The 21,342-nt window shown below is 39.1% G+C and overlaps 1 protein-coding gene across 12 annotated transcripts in view; it reads left to right on the top strand.

The window, feature by feature from the left end:
• Positions 1 to 759: 759 nt before the first annotated feature.
• The window catches only part of LOC139964060 (sushi, von Willebrand factor type A, EGF and pentraxin domain-containing protein 1-like), a 495,975-nt gene continuing 475,392 nt past the window's right edge, over positions 760 to 21,342 (top strand). For all 12 annotated transcript variants that reach the window (XM_071965388.1, XM_071965391.1, XM_071965390.1 and 9 more), the window contains exons 1-4: positions 760 to 1,093; positions 1,421 to 1,606; positions 11,308 to 11,448; positions 12,802 to 12,999. In XM_071965388.1, coding sequence (XP_071821489.1) covers positions 775 to 1,093; positions 1,421 to 1,606; positions 11,308 to 11,448; positions 12,802 to 12,999 — 844 coding nt within the window. In that variant the 5' untranslated portion in view covers positions 760 to 774. The remainder of the gene's footprint in view (positions 1,094 to 1,420; positions 1,607 to 11,307; positions 11,449 to 12,801; positions 13,000 to 21,342) is intronic.

Below are 21,342 nucleotides of genomic sequence, written 5' to 3'. Positions count from 1 at the left end.
AAATAACATTTTGAGACACTGTATGAATATAATTTGTATTCTCAGGTCACACGGTTTAACTTGAAGCTTATCATGCAGTAATGAACTATGCACTAGTTCCTTTTCTTTACCTGTATCCAACAAAGCAACAAATAATTATCTATTTAAATGTTGATTTTGCTAGACAAGTTTCAATGTTCATATAAAATGTCTAATTCTGCAAAATAATGTTCAACTAGTTTAAATACCTTTATGTTTATACGTTAGTACAAAATAACACAAATTGTTCACCACGGGGTATTGGTATAAGGCAGGAAAAACCTAAAAATGCCTTTGCATGTACACTTTTGGGAGAGCATTGTCGTTTACATTGGAATCATCGTTGGCGGTTACCTTTCGCTAGATACCAAGGAGAGACTTGAGGTGGGAAGGGGATAAATCAAAAAGAGGCAATGCCTTATGTCACCATTAAGATAGTAGCGTCTGTATGGGCTACGGTGTGCGTAAAGTGCGATAAAAGGCTATGAACAAAATGAACTGGCGACCTCCTTAGAGGAGCAACACCTAAATATTTCTTTCTGGACAAAAGAAAAAGTAACGAAAACCACCATTCATATAGTAACGAAATGTGTATATACATTTAATTGAATATAAGTGATTCATCTACGTTAAGATTCTTAACCAACATAGCCTATTGAAGTTTGACCTGAAACATGACACTAACATCTTTTTCTTTTCTACATAGAATGTCCTAGCATCCCGCCTATTTTAAATGGCACCAGTTCTGTAGATCCTATGACAAGAACCATAGATGCGATTGCCACATATACCTGTAACCATGGTTACAGATTGGTGGGCAATGCAACTAGGACTTGTCTGGGCCATAAACATTGGTCTGGAAATCCACCAGTTTGCGAACGCAGTACAGAAGTGCATTGTGACATTTTGAATACACCCGCCAATGGACATGTCACTTATGATTCAGAAACAAGAATAGTGGGTACTATTGCGACTTACCAGTGTAATGTTGGTTACACAAACGTGGCTGGAGATCAAGAACGTACATGTGAACAAAACGGGTTATGGTCAGGCTTACCAGTCAGCTGCTCACAAGGTAGGAATTGAATTACCGTGTTGCATTTGTAATTGAACTCATCCACTACTTCCTCCCAAGTAATTACGGATTGCCTCAATCCGTCCCTGTTTAGCTTCAGGTGTCGTACGTGTGATTGCTTAATTTAGCCAGTTTATTCATTTTAACAAAAATATAGGGTCAATGAAAAGGCACTAAGAATTTTCTCCTAAGAAACGGAAAGTAGGCAATCCATTGAGTTGCAGATTTCATCTATAGAATGTGGGTATATGAACAGTATGCTTTAACATTTATTTAAACAATTAATTGAAATAGTCATTAATTCTCGTATGTATGTCACTTTCACAGAAGTGCATTGTGATTCTTTAAATTCACCCGCCAATGGACAGGTCACTTATGATTCAGAAACAAGAATAGTGGGTACTGTTGCGACTTACCAGTGTAACGTTGGTTACACAAACGTGGCTGGAGATCAAGAACGTACATGTGAACTAAACGGGCTATGGTCAGGCTTATCAGTCAGCTGCTCACAAGGTAGGAATTGAATTACCGTGTTGTATTTGTGATTGCACTCATCCACTACCTCCTCCCAAGTAATGAGGGATTGCCTCAATCCGTCTCTGTTTAGCTTCAGGTGCATCACGTGTGATTGCCTAATTCAGCCAGTATATTCATTTTAACTCACATATAGGGTCCATGTGAATCACTAAGAATTTTCTTCTATAGAAACGGAAAATAGGCAATCCATTGAGTTGCAGATCTCATCCATAAAATGTGGGTCTATGACCAGTATGCTTTAACATTCATTACAAAATTAACTCAATAGCTATTATTTCTCGAATGTATATATGTCAATTTCAGATATTTGCTATTTTAGCATGTGCAAAATAGTCAAAAGAACAAATTATTTTCCAACAAATTTTAAGCAATTTTGTTGAAGGTTTACGGACACGTATGAACATGTTGTCCTTAACACTCTAATTGGCATTTTATATCTTGAAAATAGCTGCAACTTCCATCAAAATCCACCAAAGATTGTCCACTTTATAGGTCTTTTCTCAGTTCTAACTTTATGAAATAAACAGCTTATTATGCACATTGATGGTGTAGATGGAGGAGCTGCCTTATTTTATGTTGTTTTATTCCTTTGTTTTCACAACCTCAACACTGAACACAGCCTAGGGCGATTTTTTGAAATATGTTATGTCTTCTTTGAAAACGGGAACATCACAGTATTAAAATGATAATTATATCGGCTCATAATTAGGGGTTACCATAATAAGGTCATAGTTTGCACATAGTTAATACGTTTCCTAGATTTATCAAAAGTTCAAATTTGAATATCTTGGAAACCAAAAAAGCTTTTTCGAAAATTTGTAACAGAATGTGAATGAGATTATTAGCACACACAAAACAAATGTACCGGTACTGAATATGGAGTAAATTAGCTAGGAGTCCGTATTACTTGAGCAATAAAAACCCAGCAACCGAAATCTAATATACAGGTCATTTTCGGGCAATTTCTAAATGTAAATAAAACTTTGGCCAACTTTGATGCCTTGGCCTTCATTGGCCTCCACTGACTATGTGACATTAGCTAATGCAATGTAAATATCCTACGTGGATGTGTTGGGTTCAGTTGCCTGCTCATTGTTGTATTCGCGTAATTTCAAACTGCTGGTTTGGGTTATTTGACATTTGACCCTGAACGCAATAGTTCAATGGGGATACTACATCTCAAGTTTGAATTTCATAGACTTCATCAGTGGCGGATCCAGGATTTCGCCGAAGGGGGGGCCCAGATGGGAAATGCCTAATCGTCGTCCTGGGGGAGGGGTCTAAGGGGAGTGGGTGCCCCCTCCCCTTTGGGAAAATTTCACAAAATATGGAGGTCCTCGGTGCAATCTGGTGCTACTTTTCGTGAAAGTTTGGAGTAAAATTTATTTCCAATAAATCATGTATTCATGGTTTGCCGGGCATATATTTGCAATTTCGAGCAATGAGCTGGGATTTACGTCTTTGGGGAGTAGGTGGTGATGAAAACTACTTTTTACCAGGCTACTCCAGGCCATTTCATCTTGGATGCCCCCTTCCAGATGGAGACTATTGATGCAGTCAGAGTGCCCCTCTCACCTTCACTTTATCAGAATGATGGTGTACTCTTTTTGCAAATTTATTTTACAAAAAATTACACGCACAGTGGCGTAGCTAGGATTTTTTGAGTGGGGGGGCATCGGGGGCTGTTCTTTCTTGTGGGGGGCGGGCGGAGTTTACTATCTAAGCGGAGCGCCACCTTGGTTGGCGCGGAGCGTACAGAAAAAATTTGAGATTTCAGCACCCCCCAGATCGCAGGAGATGGCACCTGTGAGGCAAAATAGCAACCAAAATGATGTGCAACTTTGGTGACAGAAATGCAAAAAAAGTTTTTTCTCTTTCATGCTGACTGGCCTTGCCAACTCAGCCAGACTTTAAACTTGAGGGAAGTTGGCATCATTTGTCGTTTCAAGCTGTCAAGGCTTTTCTCCCAACTCAAACCCCTGTGGGCTACCGGTAGATTTGCAGGATATGCCCACATGTGGACTTAAATAGCATTAGAGGAAGGGGGTGGAAGACTAACACGCATCGATGTTTCGGTAATGGTCCACATTGATGGCTCGGTGCTTATTAGGCCATTTATTGGGTTTCTTGAGGCAGCTGTCATCAGAATCTGGCTTTTTGTGCCAATCGATGACCGATAACATGTATTGGTATGTAAATTTCTTCTTCATATATCTAGCAACACTCTAAAAACAAATGAGTGGATTTCATTCCATTGGAGTGATCACTCGGCGCACTTCAAATTAAGAGTAAAATTTAACTCTATTGGAGTTAACCCTCACTCCTAATATGAGTGAATATAACTCTATTAGGAGTTAAGATTTACTCCAATGGAGTGGAAATTCACTCTTATACCGGAATGTGCTCAGTGATCACTCCCATGGAGTGAAATTCACCTATGTTTTTATCAGTACAGTACAGTGCATATCATCATAGACGTACGTACGTACGTACTACGTACGTTCGTATATCAGACGCACTCGATACCCACGATACGATACGGTCCTGGAGAAACTATTTCCACTCATCATTTTTTAAGGCGATACAGTAGTGAGTATTGAACAGGCACAGCCGCATGTTTGCAGGAAATTCAGAATTCCCAATATTTTATATCTCTACCAGTAGTGAAAATCATGTTTCGACAGTTTCGTGGACATAAAAAGTTGTTTTGTGGAATATTCAATGACATATCAGGGGCGGATGCAGGATTTGTGACAGGGGGGGGGGTCTGACTGGTCCAGCCGTGCCTGAACGTAAGACTATCTAAGCGGAGCGCCATCATCGGTTGGCGCGGAGCGTACAAGAAAATTTTTGGCTTTACAAACCCCCCAGATGGCCGGAAACGGCACTTCCCGAGTATTCTAAGCAGCATGTACCTAGCCTGAAAATATGGATCTCATGTCTGCAATTTCAGGCCCCCCGTAGCTACGCCACTGATCACGCATGGGGCACTTTCCCTCGAACGCGATAAAAAAAAATCAAAAAAAAAAAAAAAAAATCAGGATTTTCAAAAAGGGGGGGCCCGGGCCCCCCGGGCCCCCCCTGGATCCGCCCCTGTTCATGTTGATAGAAAAAGTTCCAAAGCACGTTTTCGCACACGTTTAACCAAACTAAACATTTGTCATCCTTTGATCACATGACCTTTGGCGTTTAAAATCGAGTAAAGTACTGTAGTAAGATAAGTTTGCCCATATCTTTACTTTGGTAGAAGTGTAAATGCCAAAATGCTGTTGTTGTTATAATAATTTTGAACTCTCATCTTAAGCCCTATGACAGCATTAATAACGCATATTCTACAACCTATCCAGGCACATACCAAACAAGTTTGGAGTTCACCGGCGTTAAAGTTAATGAGTAGTTTGCGAAACACGTTTTTCATTAATTAATTCGCTACAATCTTGCAGATATCAAATGGATGTGTGCATTTCAGCTATTTTGTCATTTTGGTACACACATACTGGCCAAAATAGCTGTTTTAGGTTCTTTGAACCATTACATTTAACTCAATGATGTCATAGGTCACAGAGGCCGTTCATCCAATGCCCATGTCCAACACCCACCGCATTTGAAGTCAAACAGTAAAATATTGTTAAGAAGTTCGTGACACAACTTTTTTTGTTCACTCAGATACCCAAACACACCCAAATTAGTTATGTCATCACGCCCGTAGAGAGGATGATATATTGGTTGGTTTAGCCTATTGAGGCTGCAATAGCAACAATTTCTATGGAAATGTTGATGTCCCTAAGTAACATAAGTGCATCATACATAAGTACACTATAGATTAGAACATCAAAGTACTGGCGGTATCATTAGTAAATCATACATCATACATTGGTACACCATAATACTGGTAGTATCATTATTACATCATACATCATATATTAGTACAGCATAATACTGATATTATCATTAGTAGATCATAAATCACGCATCATACATGCCTACATCATAGTACTAGTAGTACCATCAGCACATCATTCATCATACATTGGTACATTATTGTATTGGTAGTATGATTAGTACATCATATTATATACATTATTACATCATAGTACTGGCAGTGTCATTATGATATCATAAATCATACATTAGTACGTCATAGTTCTGGCGGTATCATTATTACATCATACCTCATACATAAGTGCATCCTTGTATTAGCGGTATCGTTAGTACATCATATATGAGTACAACATTGTACATGCAGTGCTAGTACATCATTCATTAGTACATCATAATGCTGTTAGTATCATTAGTACATCATACATCAACATTAGTACATCATTGTACTGTCTGTTTCATTATTACATCATACATCAGTGCGCAATACATCATACATTAGTACATCATAGTACTTGCTGTATCATTAGTGCATCATGCATCCTACATTAGTACACAATTCGTCATACATAAGTACCTAATAGTTCTGGCGGTATCATTAGTAAATCATACATAAGTACCTAATAGTTCTGGCGGTATCATTAGTACATCATAGTACTGGCGGTAGCATTAGTACATCATACATCATACATTAGCACATCATTGTACTGTCTGTTTCATTGGTACATTATTAATCAAACATTAGTACATCATGGTACTGGCGGTATCATTAGTACATCATACGTCATACATTGGTACATCATTGTACTGTCTGTTTCATTAGTACATCATACATCGTACATCAGTACACAATTCGTCATACATTAGTACATCATAGTTCTGGCGGTATCATTAGTACATCATAGTACTGGCGGTAGCATTAGTACATCATACATCATACATTAGCACATCATTATACTGTCTGTTTCATTAGTACATCATACATTAGTGCGCAATACATCATATATTAGTACATCATAGTACTGGCAATAGCATTAGTACATCATACGTCATACATTGGTACATCATTGTACTGTCTGTTTCATTAGTACATCATACATTAGTGCGAAATACATCATACAGTAGTACATCATAGTACTTGCTGTATCATTAGTGCATCATGCATCGTACATTAGTACACAATTCGTCATACATTAGTACATCATAGTTCTGGCGGTATCATTAGTAAATCATACATTAGTACATCATAGTACTGGCGGTATTATTAGTACATCAAACATCAGACATAAGTACAACATTGTTCTTCCACTAATATTAGTATCTTCTTCTTCAGCCGTTGTCGATCCACTGCTGGATGAAGGCCTCAGCATGATATCTCCAACTCTCTCTCTCTCCCTTGCATGTGTGTACCAATTGGTTTCATTCCAGAATTTCTGTATTTCATCTCTCCATCTCTTTCTTTGCCTGCCTCTGTTCCTTTTCCCGTCAAGCGGTGTCCATACAGTGGTTAGCGTGCTCCATCTTCCATCTCCCCTTCTAGTGACATTGCCGGCCCATGTCCATTTACGATGTTTGATTACTTCCATTATATCCTGTAACTTTGTCTGTTCCCTTATCCACTTATTGGTTTTGTGATCTTTGTATGTTATGTTAAGCATACTCCTCTACATGTTATGTTGTGCGGCTGCTAACTTTCTTTCCATTTTAATTGTTAGTGTCCATATGTCATTGATGGGAGGATGCATTGGTCATACACTTTCCTTTTTAAGCATAACGGTAGATTGCCCTTCATGATGTGGCTGTATCTGCCAAATGCTTGCCACCCTGCTTTGATCTTCCTCCTTATTTCATTATCTTGATTCCTTTCGGTGAGAGTGAACCTTTGTCCCAGGTAAATGTATTCAGATACATGTTCCAATTCTGTTCCATTAATGATGATTGGTTTGTGTTTAACTGATTGGTCTGCCATTACTTTGGTCTTCTTCATATTCATTTTCAGTCCTCTTTTCCTGCTTGCTATATCCAAGTCCTGTAGCATGCTCTCCATTTCGTTGAAGTTGTTAGCTATTATGACTATATCATCAGCAAAACGGAGGTGGTTGAGCTTCTCCCCATTCACATTGATACCTTTATCTTCCCAATTGATGTCTTTGAAGATGTGTTCTAAGCATGCTGTAAAGAGCTTTGGAGATATGGTATCTCCCTGCCTCACTCCTTTCCTTATTGGTATTTTGTTGCTTTCTTTATGTAACTTAACAGTAGTTGTGCTGCCAGTATAGATGTCTTTGATTACTTTGATGTAGTTAGGGTTGATGTCTTGCTCTTTCAGTGCCTCGAGCACTGCCCAGGTTTCAACGGAATCGAAAGCTTTCTCATAGTCCACGAAAGTGACACATACTCGAACTCTTGACATTTTTCCTTCAGTTGGTTGAGGGTGTGAATGTGATCTATTGTTGAGAAATTTCTTCTGAATCCCGCCTGGGACCTTGGTTGGTTGTCGTCTAGAAGTCTTTCCAGTCTGTTTGTCAGAATCTTTGTAAAAAGCTTGTATATATTGGAAAGAAGGCTAATGGGCCGGTAGTTCTTCAAGTCCCTTTTGTCTCCTTTTTTGTGCAATATTATCATGTTGGCATCTTTCCACTTTTGAGGCACCTTCCCTTGGTGAAGACAAGCTGTGAAGAGCTTTGCCAGTTCCTTATTAACTGCATCCCCTGTTTCTTTTAGTGTGTCCATCATTATGTTGTCCTGTCCAGGGCCTTGCCCCGTTTCATTTGGCTTAAAGCATATTCTACTTCCCAGCATTCAACTTTAGGTACTTTCTCCTGAGAATCATCTATGTCTCCGGTTTGCTGATTGCTTTGGTATAGTTCTTCATAAAATTTCTCTATTCTCCGCAGAATATCATCCTGGTCTGTTATTTCCTGCCCATTTGAGTCCAGAAGTTTATTGATTTTCTTTGTTCCCTGGCCAAGCTTCTTGTTGGTTTTCTTAATACTCCTGTTTTTTTCTATTGTGTCATGTATCATTTTGGTGTTGTAGTTTCTGACATCCTCACGTATCTTCTTCTTGATAGTTTTGCAGGTTTCCCTGTACTCTATGTTGTCAGTACCTTGACTGTCCATCTTCATCTGTCTACGTTTTCCAATCAGTTTCCTTGTGCTGACTGATAGTTTGCTAACTCTGTCTTTGGGTTTCCTGCCTGCTACATTGAGTGCAGTTTCTTGAATGATGTCTATTGTCTCTTGGTTCCATGTGTCTAGATCTTGCTCTCTCCACTCGTCGTTAAGTTTACCAAACTTGTTTGCTAGTTCCAGTTGGAATTCATGGTTTCTTTCTGTGAGTTTGTGTAGGTTAATGTTGCTATACTTTGGTCTAAGTAGCTTCTGTCTCTCTAACTTAGTGTTGATTTGAAACTTCCCCATTACCATTCTGTGGTCGCTGCCTATGTTGACTTTGTTGAGAACATTTACGTCCTTGACAATGTTTAGATCTGATGAAAGGATAAAATCAATTTCATTCTTTGTCGCTCTGTCTGGACTTATCCAAGTCCACTTCCTGTTTGCTTTCTTCTTGAAAAATGTAATCAGGATTTTTAACTTGCTGCTGATGGCAAATTCGACTAGTCTGTCTCCCCTGTCATTGCGCTGCCCATGTCCAAAATTTCCAATCACTGATTCTTCACCATCTTCCTTCTTTCCGACCTTTGCATTTAGATCTCCCATCATTATAGTAAAGTGTGTCTTGTTGTTTTGAAGCAGTTCATTGATTTCCTCATAGAGTTTCTCTACCTCATCATCATCATAACTGCTAGTGGGTGCATATACTTGAATGATTTTGAGACTGTATCTTTTATTTATCTTGATAGTGAGCTGTGCCAGTCGTTCATTGACTCTTTGAATTCCGTTACATTTCCTGTCAGACTTTTATGAACTAGAAATCCTACTCCTGACTCACTTTTATCCTTCTTCCCTATATGTAATAGATGGTGGCCACTTTTTAGCTGTTCAAGTTGTTCTCCTCTTCTCCGAACTTCACTGAGTCCAATGACATCCCACTTCACCTCTTCTAGCTCTTGTTCCAACTCTATCAGTCTATCTTCACCCAGTAGCGTTCTGACATTGTAAGTTCCTACGTTCAGGTTCCATTGGTGGCCTGTCCTTACCCAGAGATTCTTCGCACCCCCTGCTCCTTTCCTGACTGAACCGCCACCTTGGTCCAAGGATGCAGAGCTGCTGGGGACTGGGGGCCGTGGTAATGAAGGCTTATTCATGCTGGTTTGTGGGCCTACTCTTCCACGCTGGCCCAAGACGGGTTTGAAGAGATAAGGGTTGCTGGATGGCCGCTGCTGGCTCTTAACTGAGCCAGCGCCCTTAAGACAGATCTTGTTTTTAGTTCTATCAGGGTGTCCAACCACCCTTCTCACTAGTCTAGATGGAGATGACTAGTGGGGTTGCCGGTTTAGTCACCGACGGCCCGACCCTGAAACAGGCAGTACTGGCTTACAGGATACCAGTAGCAGGTAGTAGAAAATGACCTGACCTGATATTAGTATATCATACATCATACATTAGTACATCATAGTTCTGGCGGTATCATTAGTAAATCATACATTAGTACCTAATAGTTCTGGCGGTATCATTAGTACATCATAGTAGTGGCGGTAGCGTTAGTACATCATACATCATACATTGGCACATCATTGTACTGTATGTTTCATTGGTACATTATTAATCAAACATTAGTACATCATGGTACTTGCGGTATCATTAGTACATCATAATTCATACTTTAGTGCATAATATATCATACACTAGTACATCATATATCATATATTAGTACATCATAGTAATGGCATTACCAGTTTACCAATTAACGATGAAACAAAAGTGTGAGGTAGAGGGTGGGTGGGGATGGGAAATGAAAACAAAAAATGAACAAATGAACCAAAAAAAAAAGAAACAATGAAAACATGGAAGGTTAGAATTAGTTTAAAGATCTCTATTCTATAAAGTATACGTGCCTCCTGAGTTTCTTGCAACAATTGCATCTGGATTTGTAATGTTAGGGAAGAAGCCACTTGCTTATTGTCATCAGAGTATGAATACAACCTTGACCTTTGCTAGTTGACATTCCTTAGCCTAACATATATAAATTAGTTACTTATGTTAAAAACACAAGTTCATGAGATTCTAGCTATTGTGAATCATGACGATATCGTGTTGGAATGATAATAGTGAGAAATGAACACACAACTGGTGGGCAACAACTTTATGTGACACAAGCGCTATTCAAGCACTATTATCTGTCAATAAGCTAAATTGAACAGCGCAAAAAATTTTCTTCTTGAAAGTTTATGATGAATGATATTATATAACTGCATATTCATTAATATTGAATGGGAGTCGGTATGATTGGTTAATGAGAATGAGACGAGTATAATGGCGTTCTTGGCGCCGACATGTCTACGTGATCCTATCAGACACTTCAGCTTCCCTGGATTCACTGACATTAGGTATTAACTTCAGTATAGATCCGGAAGTCTAATGATTTGAAAGGAAAACATCACGTAGGCAGTTGCTCAAAGCAATGAACTTACGGATAGGGACCTAACACTGTATGAGTATGGTTTGATACAATAAAATAATAACATACAATCTATGACTGCGAACACATCACTTTTTTTTTTTAAATTTCTTAAGTAACATGCATTTATTTCTTTATAATACCTACTAATGTGAGACTATAAGTCAGTTAGATATAAATATCAAATGAATCAAGCTATGTTTCTTGCCTTCCAGATGAAGCGTGTTTACGTAACAAGGAAGAGATTGCAAGACAAAATAGAGGCTGTATGAAAACCTGTACAAGACACAATGATTGCCTCCGTAATCGACCATGCGTATGTGACGGTGCCTGCGGACTTACATGCATTCCGACTGGTATGTTGCGACGTGGATGATTGTTGAATCAATTGAGAAAAGTTTTGAACAATGCTAGACGTACTAACAAATAGATAACGTAAAGGTATGGATAGTATGCAGTACGTCGTGGAGGTTATTCGGTATTGGTTCCACCTTCTAGCAATGTTAAAAGTATATCACAAGTGTCTTTTCCAAAATTATTCTTTGGAAATGCACACGAATTTTCATAAGTACACAAAATAAAGTAGTGGAGATATATTTGTTAAGCGGTGCACACAAACGTGTTTGTTGAAGTGTGAACATGAAGGATCATGATTTGAATAGCTTCTATTTAAATATTTTGGAGGTTACACCAGTACCCTTTAACTTAGATTGATTGTACTGTATTAGGAGTGGCTGTTTACAATCAATAGGATCATTAAATTGGAATACATCGTGTACATGATTCCGACATTGTTACTTTGTGGCATGTAATTTTATGAGATTGTACGTAGGCCTAGCCGTCGATCAAATACTTCAACACCTGAGTTTCTCATACAGATGTGCACTAGGCAATCAGTTTTGTTTTCTAACACGGGATACAGTGTTGCATCTAGAGCGAAAGATAGTCATTGAATTAGATACTGAAACACATGATTATGTGAACATTTTGAGTTATTCTGTGCGTTTCGAAAAAGGAAATACATGAAACTGTTCATTCTCGAGAAATGGAACTTCATTTAAGCTGCTTATCTGACGAACCATGAAAAATAAGAAGGTTTCACCAACTATACAAAATACAATACAAGGCCATCAGGCAGTTATTTTTATGACAACGAATGTTGGGGAATCCCCCAATGGCTTATGGATTACATCATCACGACGGGTGGCTTCCAATTCGAAATTTAACTCAAATTTGAAATCTAAAACTAAAACCTGGAGAGTATGTATATGTTACACCGGTGACACAGTCACTTGTTAGTTTTGCACATTCATTACAACAGCACTATAACTCACATATATGCGTGAGCTAGCTCTTATAATGAGAATCGTTTATTCAAAATGCTTTCAAACGGTTACCATTCTAACGCCGTTTCCGTTAGCGTCAACAAATATTAATGTCAGTTTCAGTCATTAATAATTTCATCCATGAAAAACGCCGGCAGTTCATCGAAATATGAAAAACAACATGACATCAAACATTATCTAATGTTATTTTTTTCTCTACGCACGTATATAACTTTAATATTAAATTGAATGTTTAAAGTGTGCTACTTTTCACACTCAACACTTTTAATTCGCTAAAACAGTAAACTACGAAATATCTGGTGTTAGTTTGTAAGTTATAATCAGGGTGCAATGTAATCCACATTTCTCTCCAAATATTTGCAGACAGGGAGAATTATTGTCCTGCATTGCCGATACTAGGCCGTAACTTTACGTTGACGATATTACCAGAGTCGAGGAATTTTCGAAGCATCGCAACCTACTGGTGCAGGAGAAACTACGAACGGGTTAGAGGTGATGAGGTGCGAACATGCCTGGGCAACGGTGACTGGAGTGGGTCACCTACATTGTGCCTACCAAAAGGTTAGTCATCATGTTGTCTTTCTAGAACGGTCTTGCATAATAATTTTCACCTAAGACAATATGAAGAATATGTCTAAATGTTGGCTGTTACTCCAACCTTCGCAGTCCACCCTAGCCAAGACCGGCTATAGGTTTCAAACATGAGATTATAGTATTTAGTAGTCCCCAAATTTATGCGGAGGTTTGTGGGTAGTTGGGATAAAAGAACATCTATAAGAAGTGCGCAAACTTTGCCTTGAATCCAATGGTTAATCAAATGATTGTGAATCTACACATAGTTAAACGCTGTATAAACGTTCCAAATACTATTTTTTGTTAGATCGATGTGGGCCACCACCAGAAGATTCAAATGCTCGACCAAGCGACAATCGTGAGTTCTATGAAGGGAATGATTTAGTTTCGTACAGTTGTGATCCAGGTTACTATCGTGTTGGAGGAATTCGTCCTGTACTTAACTGCCACCGAGGAAACTGGACCCTCCCTGATTTTACTTGCAAACGTAAGCCATTGCTTCGGGTTTTACTTTTGAGGAGACTTTATTGAAATTAAATACGGGCACACGACAAGGTTCAAACGAAGATCTATATACCTAAGATCTACATTAAGTGGCATCTTATAGATATGGTCATTCAGACTTAGCTAATGTCAGTCTGAAAGCAAATGCAACCAGGGGCTGTTAGCTTAGATGTTTGCAGAGATTCATGTTTATATTTTTAATGTTTTTGAATACAAGCATCTCTCTGCTTCAAGATGACGGGTAAGGTTAATTGAAGTCAAAATCTTAAGCACTTTCATGTACATTAAGTAAGTGTAAGATTGTTTGGCAGTAAATTCAACAAGCGTATGTGATTGATATGGCTTACGTCAATATATTTGTGAGAGTTAAAGTGTGATAAATCCGACATACTGAAAAGATAACGTTTGTTAAGTTTGGCATAGAAATGTTGGAGGCATTTGAGGGAAAACATAAAATTACAAATGGCACCAGGAAAGGAACTATTTTGATACATTTCATGTAAAGCCACTGATTGACATTCGCATACTGAATATAATAATAATAATAAACAGTTCTTATTAAGCGCCCGTAACAGAAGTCTCAGGGCGCTTTACAAATAAAAAGGTAAAAAAATACATAAAGAATACAAGTCAAACACACAGCAAAAGAAGCATATGACCGAATGATAAAAAGTAAAATAGCACACAAAAGGCAATAACCATGGATAAAAAAGCACTAACATGTATATACAAGAAAAAAAGTGTCCAATAAAAATTGTCTCACAATATGTACATAGACAATGAATTACTGAGTAAAGAGATGAGTTTTCAGTTTTGTTTTAAAATTGTCCACAGAAGATGCAGTCCTGATATGTTGTGGCAAATTGTTCCATTCTGTATGAGCGGCTTCAACGAATGATCGGCGTCCATAGGCGGTGCGTGGTCGGCGAGAAGGGGGTTTGATTAGGTTCTGGGATGAAGAGCGAAGTGACCGACTAGGATTGTATTGCGTGATAAGGTCAGTTAAATATGGAGGAGCAAGTCCATGGAGACACTTGAATGTGAGCAGGTTGATCTTAAATGCAATTCTTTGGCGGATGGAAAGCCAGTGAAGACCGCTCATGATCTCAGATATGCTGTCAGACTTTTTAGTGCGCGTCACCAGTCTAGCTGCAGTATTCTGGATTCTTTGCAGCTTCATGATTTCAGAGTCAGGGAGGCCGTAGAGAAGGGCATTGCAGTTGTCTAAACGCGAGGTGACAACGGCGTGAACCAGTTTCTCAGTTGTATTCTGATCGAGATAATGTCTAATCCTTCCGATGCTTCTGATGGCGTTAGTTGCGTTCCGACAGACGTTATTAACATGTTCCCTCATGGTTAGCTGACTATCTAAAATAACTCCCAGATTGCGCGCAGAGGAGGTTGGTTCTACGTTAGTGTCACCTACCCTAATTCCAGATAAGGGCGTCGTCTTCATGTTTCGCGATGTGACAAGAATCACTTCAGTTATGCTGTCATTTAACTGAAGTTTGTTGCGTACAGTCCATGATTTTATGTCGGCAAGACACTGTTCAAGTTTGGACACAGAAACGTCTCTGTTTGAAGGATTCATAGAAATATGCAGCTGTGTGTCATCTTCGTATGTCAAACACTCGATGCCATTGGAAGAGGCTATGTCTTCGATCGGAGCGCTATACATTGTAAAGATAACAGGCCCTGCTACCGATCCCTGCGGCATGCCGCAGTCCATTAGAAGCGCGTCGGAGAGTGCAGTCTCAACAGCAACAGCTTGCTTGCGGTTTTCAAGGTAGGAAGCAAACCAGTCCAGCGCCTTATCCGTGATTCCATATCTCTCCTCTAGGCGCGCAATCAACACAGGATGGTCAATAGTGTCAAAAGCGGCCGAGAAATCTAAGAGAACCAGTGCCGCCTCGTCGCCTCTGTCAACAGTCTGCAGGAGGTCGTTGCACACGCGGAGAAGTGCAGTCTCTGTACTGCAGCCTTCCCGATAAGCGGATTGTTTGTTGCTCTGAAGCCCATTTTCTTTAAGATAGGCTTGAAGTTGACTTACAACGACACGTTCCAAGAGTTTTGAGTCAAACCTTAAGTTTGATATAGGACGATAGTTCTTCATGTCCTCACAGTCAAGCGATAATTTTTTGATCAGAGGTTTGACACGAGCAACTTTATAAGCATCTGGAAATTGCCCAGAGGATAGCGAATTGTTGATAATCTTTGTGATAATTGGCAAAAGATCATCAAACAAGTACATCAGTAGCGACATTGGCAGCGGATCAAGGCTGCATGTCTTTTTCGAAGACTTCATCACAAGGGCGCGCACTTCATCCTCCGAAACCTCTTGAAATTGGACAAGAGAGGAGTCACATTGGTCTGTAACATTCACTGAAGCAGAAGTGGATGCATTGTCAAGAGATGTCCGAAGTTTACGAATCTTTTGATCAAAGAAGTTGACAAATTTATTCGCTATGTCTGCTGAAGACATTCCTGATGGTAGCACTGGTGGAACTTGAGCGACGGACAATTTTTCAATAACATTGAACAACTGTTTTTGGTCACATTCAGATATGACTGACCGGTGGTATTTGGTCTTTGTGCTGTCGAGAAGTTCCTTGTACTCAGAGCAACTTTTTTGAAAGGCTTGTTTATCAACTTCCAAACCAGATGACTTCCACTTTCTTTCATATAAGCGCTTCTTTCTTTTTGCATTTCTGAGGCTCTCATCATACCAAGGAGCATGCGGCCGGAGAGTTATCTTGCGAGTTTTCACGGGTGCATGTTTGTCAAGAACATCGCTCAGAACAGTATGATATTGCTCAATGAGTACATCAGGATCATCAGCAGGATTCAAGATCAATTGTGAGTTGACAACATCATGACGTAAAGCGTCGAGATCAACGTCTTTCAACCGACGTTGACGAACGGTACACTTAGTTGGTTTTGGTCGTGCAACATCGAGATCACACTTCACTGCATAGTGGTCAGATGGAAGTCCATAAAGTATCGATGGGTTTGATACCAGAGAATCCGTTTCATGCGAAATGATGAGGTCTAGGGTATGACCCTTTTTGTGTAGCACCAGTCACATGTTGACGAAGACCAGCAGATTCAAGAAGGTCGCGCATATGCGAAGCATCGCGGTCTCGTTCATTATCCACATGAAAATTAAAGTCTCCAGCGAACAACAAGCGACATTGGACAACAGAGATGGTTTCCAAAAGGATGGCAAATTCGCGAAAGAAAGTTGAGGGCGTCTGCTTGCTTTTCGAAGATGGAGGTCGATACACAGATAGCAGCCGTAAAGGCTGCTGTCCACTTGAAGAGACAGAAATGTCCATCAGTTCAAATGAAGAAAAGGATTGGGTGTGGTTCTCCGTGATGCCAAAACCCTTTCTGAGAATTATGCAGATGCCGCCTCCTCTACAAAATTTTCGAGGTTTGTGGTAAACAGCATAATCAGGAAGGGTAGCATAAATATCAGCTAAAGCTCGGCTGTCGCGTGAGTCTCCTTTGAGCCAACTTTCGGTAATCAACAGAATGTCCAGTTTATGATCAATAATGAGGTCACATATTGACGCAGATTTCCCACGGCGTTTCATTGATCTAGCGTTCCAAGTAGCGAACCGAACCTTCGGAAACTTATTATCGGATTGCATATTGCCAGTGCCAGTAGGACTAATAGGAACTTTAACTAGTTGACGTTGTCTTGGTGACGAAACAAAATCCTCAGCAGGTTTATCGCTTGATAAAAGTCTATTACTTGTGATGACTGCAATTGATCGATTTTTCCTTACGCTTCGATAACCACGCTTTGTCAGCTTGGCAATCTTGAGTTCTCGTAGTTTACTCCATAGGTTTTGATCAATGCGATTACAATGGTGTTTATCACACCTTTGTTTGAGGTCCAACAGAGTAGCATTGCTATAGAATAGGCGAGGTTTCATAGTTTACTAAGTACAGGTTCTATACACACAATGTATGGCTGTAGTACGCTATGGCAATATAAATTCACATCCAAAACAGTTCAGAATACCAGATGACGATGGAAAAAATGATCAAATCCACGGAGATTCCGAACGACGATGTACTTACAGAACACCACAAAATAGTTAAAACACAACAGAGTAGCATTGCCATAGAATAGGCGAGGTTTCATAATTTACTAAGTACAGGTTCTATACACACAATGTATCGCTATAGTAACGCTATGGCAATATAAATTCACATCAAAAACAGTTCAGAATACCAGATGACGATGAAAAAATGTTCAAATTCACGGAGATTCCGAACGACGAGGTACTTACAGAACACCACAAAATAGTTTAAACACAAATAGAGTCCTCCAATTAGGCAAAATAAACAGGTGTTTACGGAGCATCAAGAGGAGTGCAACCTGCTGAGGGCGCCACCAACATCGAAAAAAAAATATACCATCTATACTGCTATAAGAAGGATCGAATTACAGCTGAAACAATATTTGAAGGTCCTAGAAGACTATTATAAATACGGTTTGTGAGAGTTGAGACGTTATTACGAATACACATTGAGCTTCTGGGTTTGGGGCCAGAGAATATTTAAAGCTGTACATATTACATGCACATACACAGTAGGCCTACCCACCACAAAACATGCCCAAAACATGATTGCTCTGTTCATTGCGTTCCAAATCTGATGAGAAACTGTTAGTTTGCATTGTATGAATCTTTCAAAAACATTTGAAGCTTTAGATCTCGAATAAAGATGAACTGGCCTGATACTGAGCCGCGACCAACAAATATTTATCTGTAGATCGATATATTATACTCATTTGGTGCTGCCCTGTCGGATGGTAGGCTACCATTCAATAGCATCATCTGTTCTCTAGTTGCGATAGCGGTTTTAACAACATCAACATGTTGAGTCCGAAAGGCGCAGCTTACAACCCCGTTTAGAGAAGAGTTGTTTTTCCACAACATTGATTGTTAGTGCACCAATTGGTTGCATCGCAGACGGTTACAACCTGCTAGGTTTGTCCCTGTAAAGATCAAAGACAACAATTGCATTGTCATAATGATCTTGAGAAATACACGCATAGTCATAAGTTATCGGCCTGTATGTGCGTTTCAAATGATGCAATTACGACCGTTATATAGAACACAGATATATGTTACAGGGGTTCAGTCTGACATCGGATAATCTAATTGCTTTGTCTGCAGTTAGTTCCTCTATGAGCAGGTCGTAAGAGGAAGAAACAAACATGGTCTCTTGCTTGGACATGTCACGTCCTCGTGGTAAGTGCTCATAGCTTTTTAAAGTCTGCAGTGATTTTTGTTATTTTCAATAACCAAATCAAGCCAACGCTGACCCAGTGTTATAGCCGTTTATGGAACCCTTTGTCGAACAATGCCACATTTAACATTCTCTACGAACATTGTAGTCTACCAATATTGTCAACGTGACATAAACACCGGTTTCACCTCCTATGCACGTGACTACAAACAGTCATGTGAGAAGCTCATTTATATATATATATATATTATGTTATATTTATATATATATATATTATGTTAATGCAACGGAGGTAAACGACAAAGGCAAATGAATATATATAACTGAAAATCGTAATGAGTTGGAAAATCAAGAACAGTGAAAAAACTTTCAGCCTCCACCGGGATTCGAACCACGGGCCTTCCGTTCTGTACGCGGACACCCTAACCACTAGGCTATGGACGCTGATTGTATGTCCAGAAGTTCGAAACCGGTAAGGAAGGTCGTAATTCCACTGAAGGCGTTGTCACCTGTATCGAACAATACTAGTTCTGTTTTTGGTGACATATTTTGCCTTACTCAAGAGATCAAACATGATGCTAACCAACTCGAAATCATTTGTGATTCCTAAAGCCGGATCTCGAAAGAGATAGTTTGAACAGACGTTATGTTAATTCAATGGAGGTAAACGACAAAGGCAAATGAATATATATAACTGAAAATCGTAATGAGTTGGAAAATCAAGAACAGTGAAAAAACTTTTAGCCTCCACCGGGATTCGAACCACGGGCCTTCCGCTCTGTACGCGGACACCCTAACCACTAGGCTATGGACGCTGATTGTATGTCCAGAAGTTCGAAACCGGTAAGGAAGGTCGTAATTCCACTGTAGGCGTTTGTCACCTGTATCGAACAATACTAGTTCTGTTTTTGGTGACATATTTTGCCTTACTCTAGAGATCAAACATGATGCTAACCAACTCGAAATCATTTGTAATTCCTAAAGCCGGATCTCGAAAGAGATACTTTGAACAGACTTAATGTTAATGCAATGGAGGTAAACGACAAAGGCAATCATCGATACAATCAGCGTCCATAGCCTAGTGGTTAGGGTGTCCGCGTACAGAGCGGAAGGCCCGTGGTTCGAATCCCCGGTGGAGGCTGAAAGTTTTTTCACTGTTCTTGATTTTCCAACTCATTACGATTTTCATTTATATATATATATATATATATATATATATATTATTAGAGAAAACCAGAGAAATAAGATATGACTCATAATTGACAAATAAGGAGTAAGTTTTAGAAAATATATTGGAATTTTCGGTCCCCCTGGGACCTTCGTCAGCAATACTTGGCAGTCGAATGAGAAGTTTATTTGGTTTTAATTCCATCATTGCAACTTACACTTATCTAGCGTCATACTTTCATTGTGTCACATTTTGTACTTCTCATTCGACTGCCAAGTATTGCTGACGAAGGTCCCAGGGGGACCGAAAATTCCAATATATTTTCTAAAACTTACTCCCTTTTTGTCAATTATGAGTCATATCTTATTTCTCTGGTTTTCTCTAATAATATTTTCTTTTGGAGTAAACGTGGATTTTCGTTATATTATATATATATATATATATATATATATATGTATATATATATTTATATAAATAGATCATTGGAAGATCATGCACTTTACAATCAATTGACAAGTCGGCAGTCTAAAGGTAAGCCCATTACTGTTCCCGGAATTGTTGATTTTGTTACCACATGCTTTTGTTATAACCGTTGAATTCTTTCCATTCCTATACAGGCAAAGGCTGTGGAGTACAGGGTTTCTGTTAAATGGTCGAAGAATAGGAATTAGTTTTTTTATTTCTGGATTCTGTTAGATTTGAATGTAATTTGGGCTATCGTCTAGTCGGAAGGGATATAACACACTGTCAGACTGATCAAGATTGGTCCCACCCCCCACCCACATGTCAAGGTAAATATACAGAAGTCGAAACTGCTGATAATATTTATAAAAGTAATTTAAATATTTTCAGGGCTAGTTAAATAATAATTTGCTCATTAATGATATATCTTCAATTACCATCATTAGAAGTTGTGATTTCTGCACTAACGTTGCATGCTTTAGACTTTTAAATGGTATATACGTTAATATTTATGCCAGTTATCACTGGCATAAATCATCTATAGCGTTATGAATTGCTAACTAGATGGTATTGTAGTTTTGTCAATATCTGCAAGGAATTTATCGGGTTTGATACACTGCACACGTGCATATTAGAGATTATTCCTGATTGAGGGAACTCTGCTGATAGATTGTACACTGGACACAGGTATATGTTATACGTTATTCCTGATTGAGGGATCAATGCTGATAGATTGCCCGGGTGCTAACGACTGGAAGCCAAAACATTATCAGATATCTCTCCGTGTTTTTAAAGCACAAAAATATCTTTACTCCTTTTTATGAAAACAAATGTAAGTGGTGGGATGGTATAGCCGTCACATAACATCGCTCCTGTTGTATTATGCACTGTGGTGTAATGATAACGTGAACGCACAATTTACTTTATTATGG

The sequence above is a fragment of the Apostichopus japonicus genome, chromosome 22, assembly GCF_037975245.1.
Source record: "Apostichopus japonicus isolate 1M-3 chromosome 22, ASM3797524v1, whole genome shotgun sequence".
Taxonomy (NCBI): domain Eukaryota; kingdom Metazoa; phylum Echinodermata; class Holothuroidea; order Aspidochirotida; family Stichopodidae; genus Apostichopus; species Apostichopus japonicus.
The sequence above is the reverse complement of the archived record's forward strand: the minus strand, read 5'-3'. Positions and strand labels throughout refer to the sequence as shown.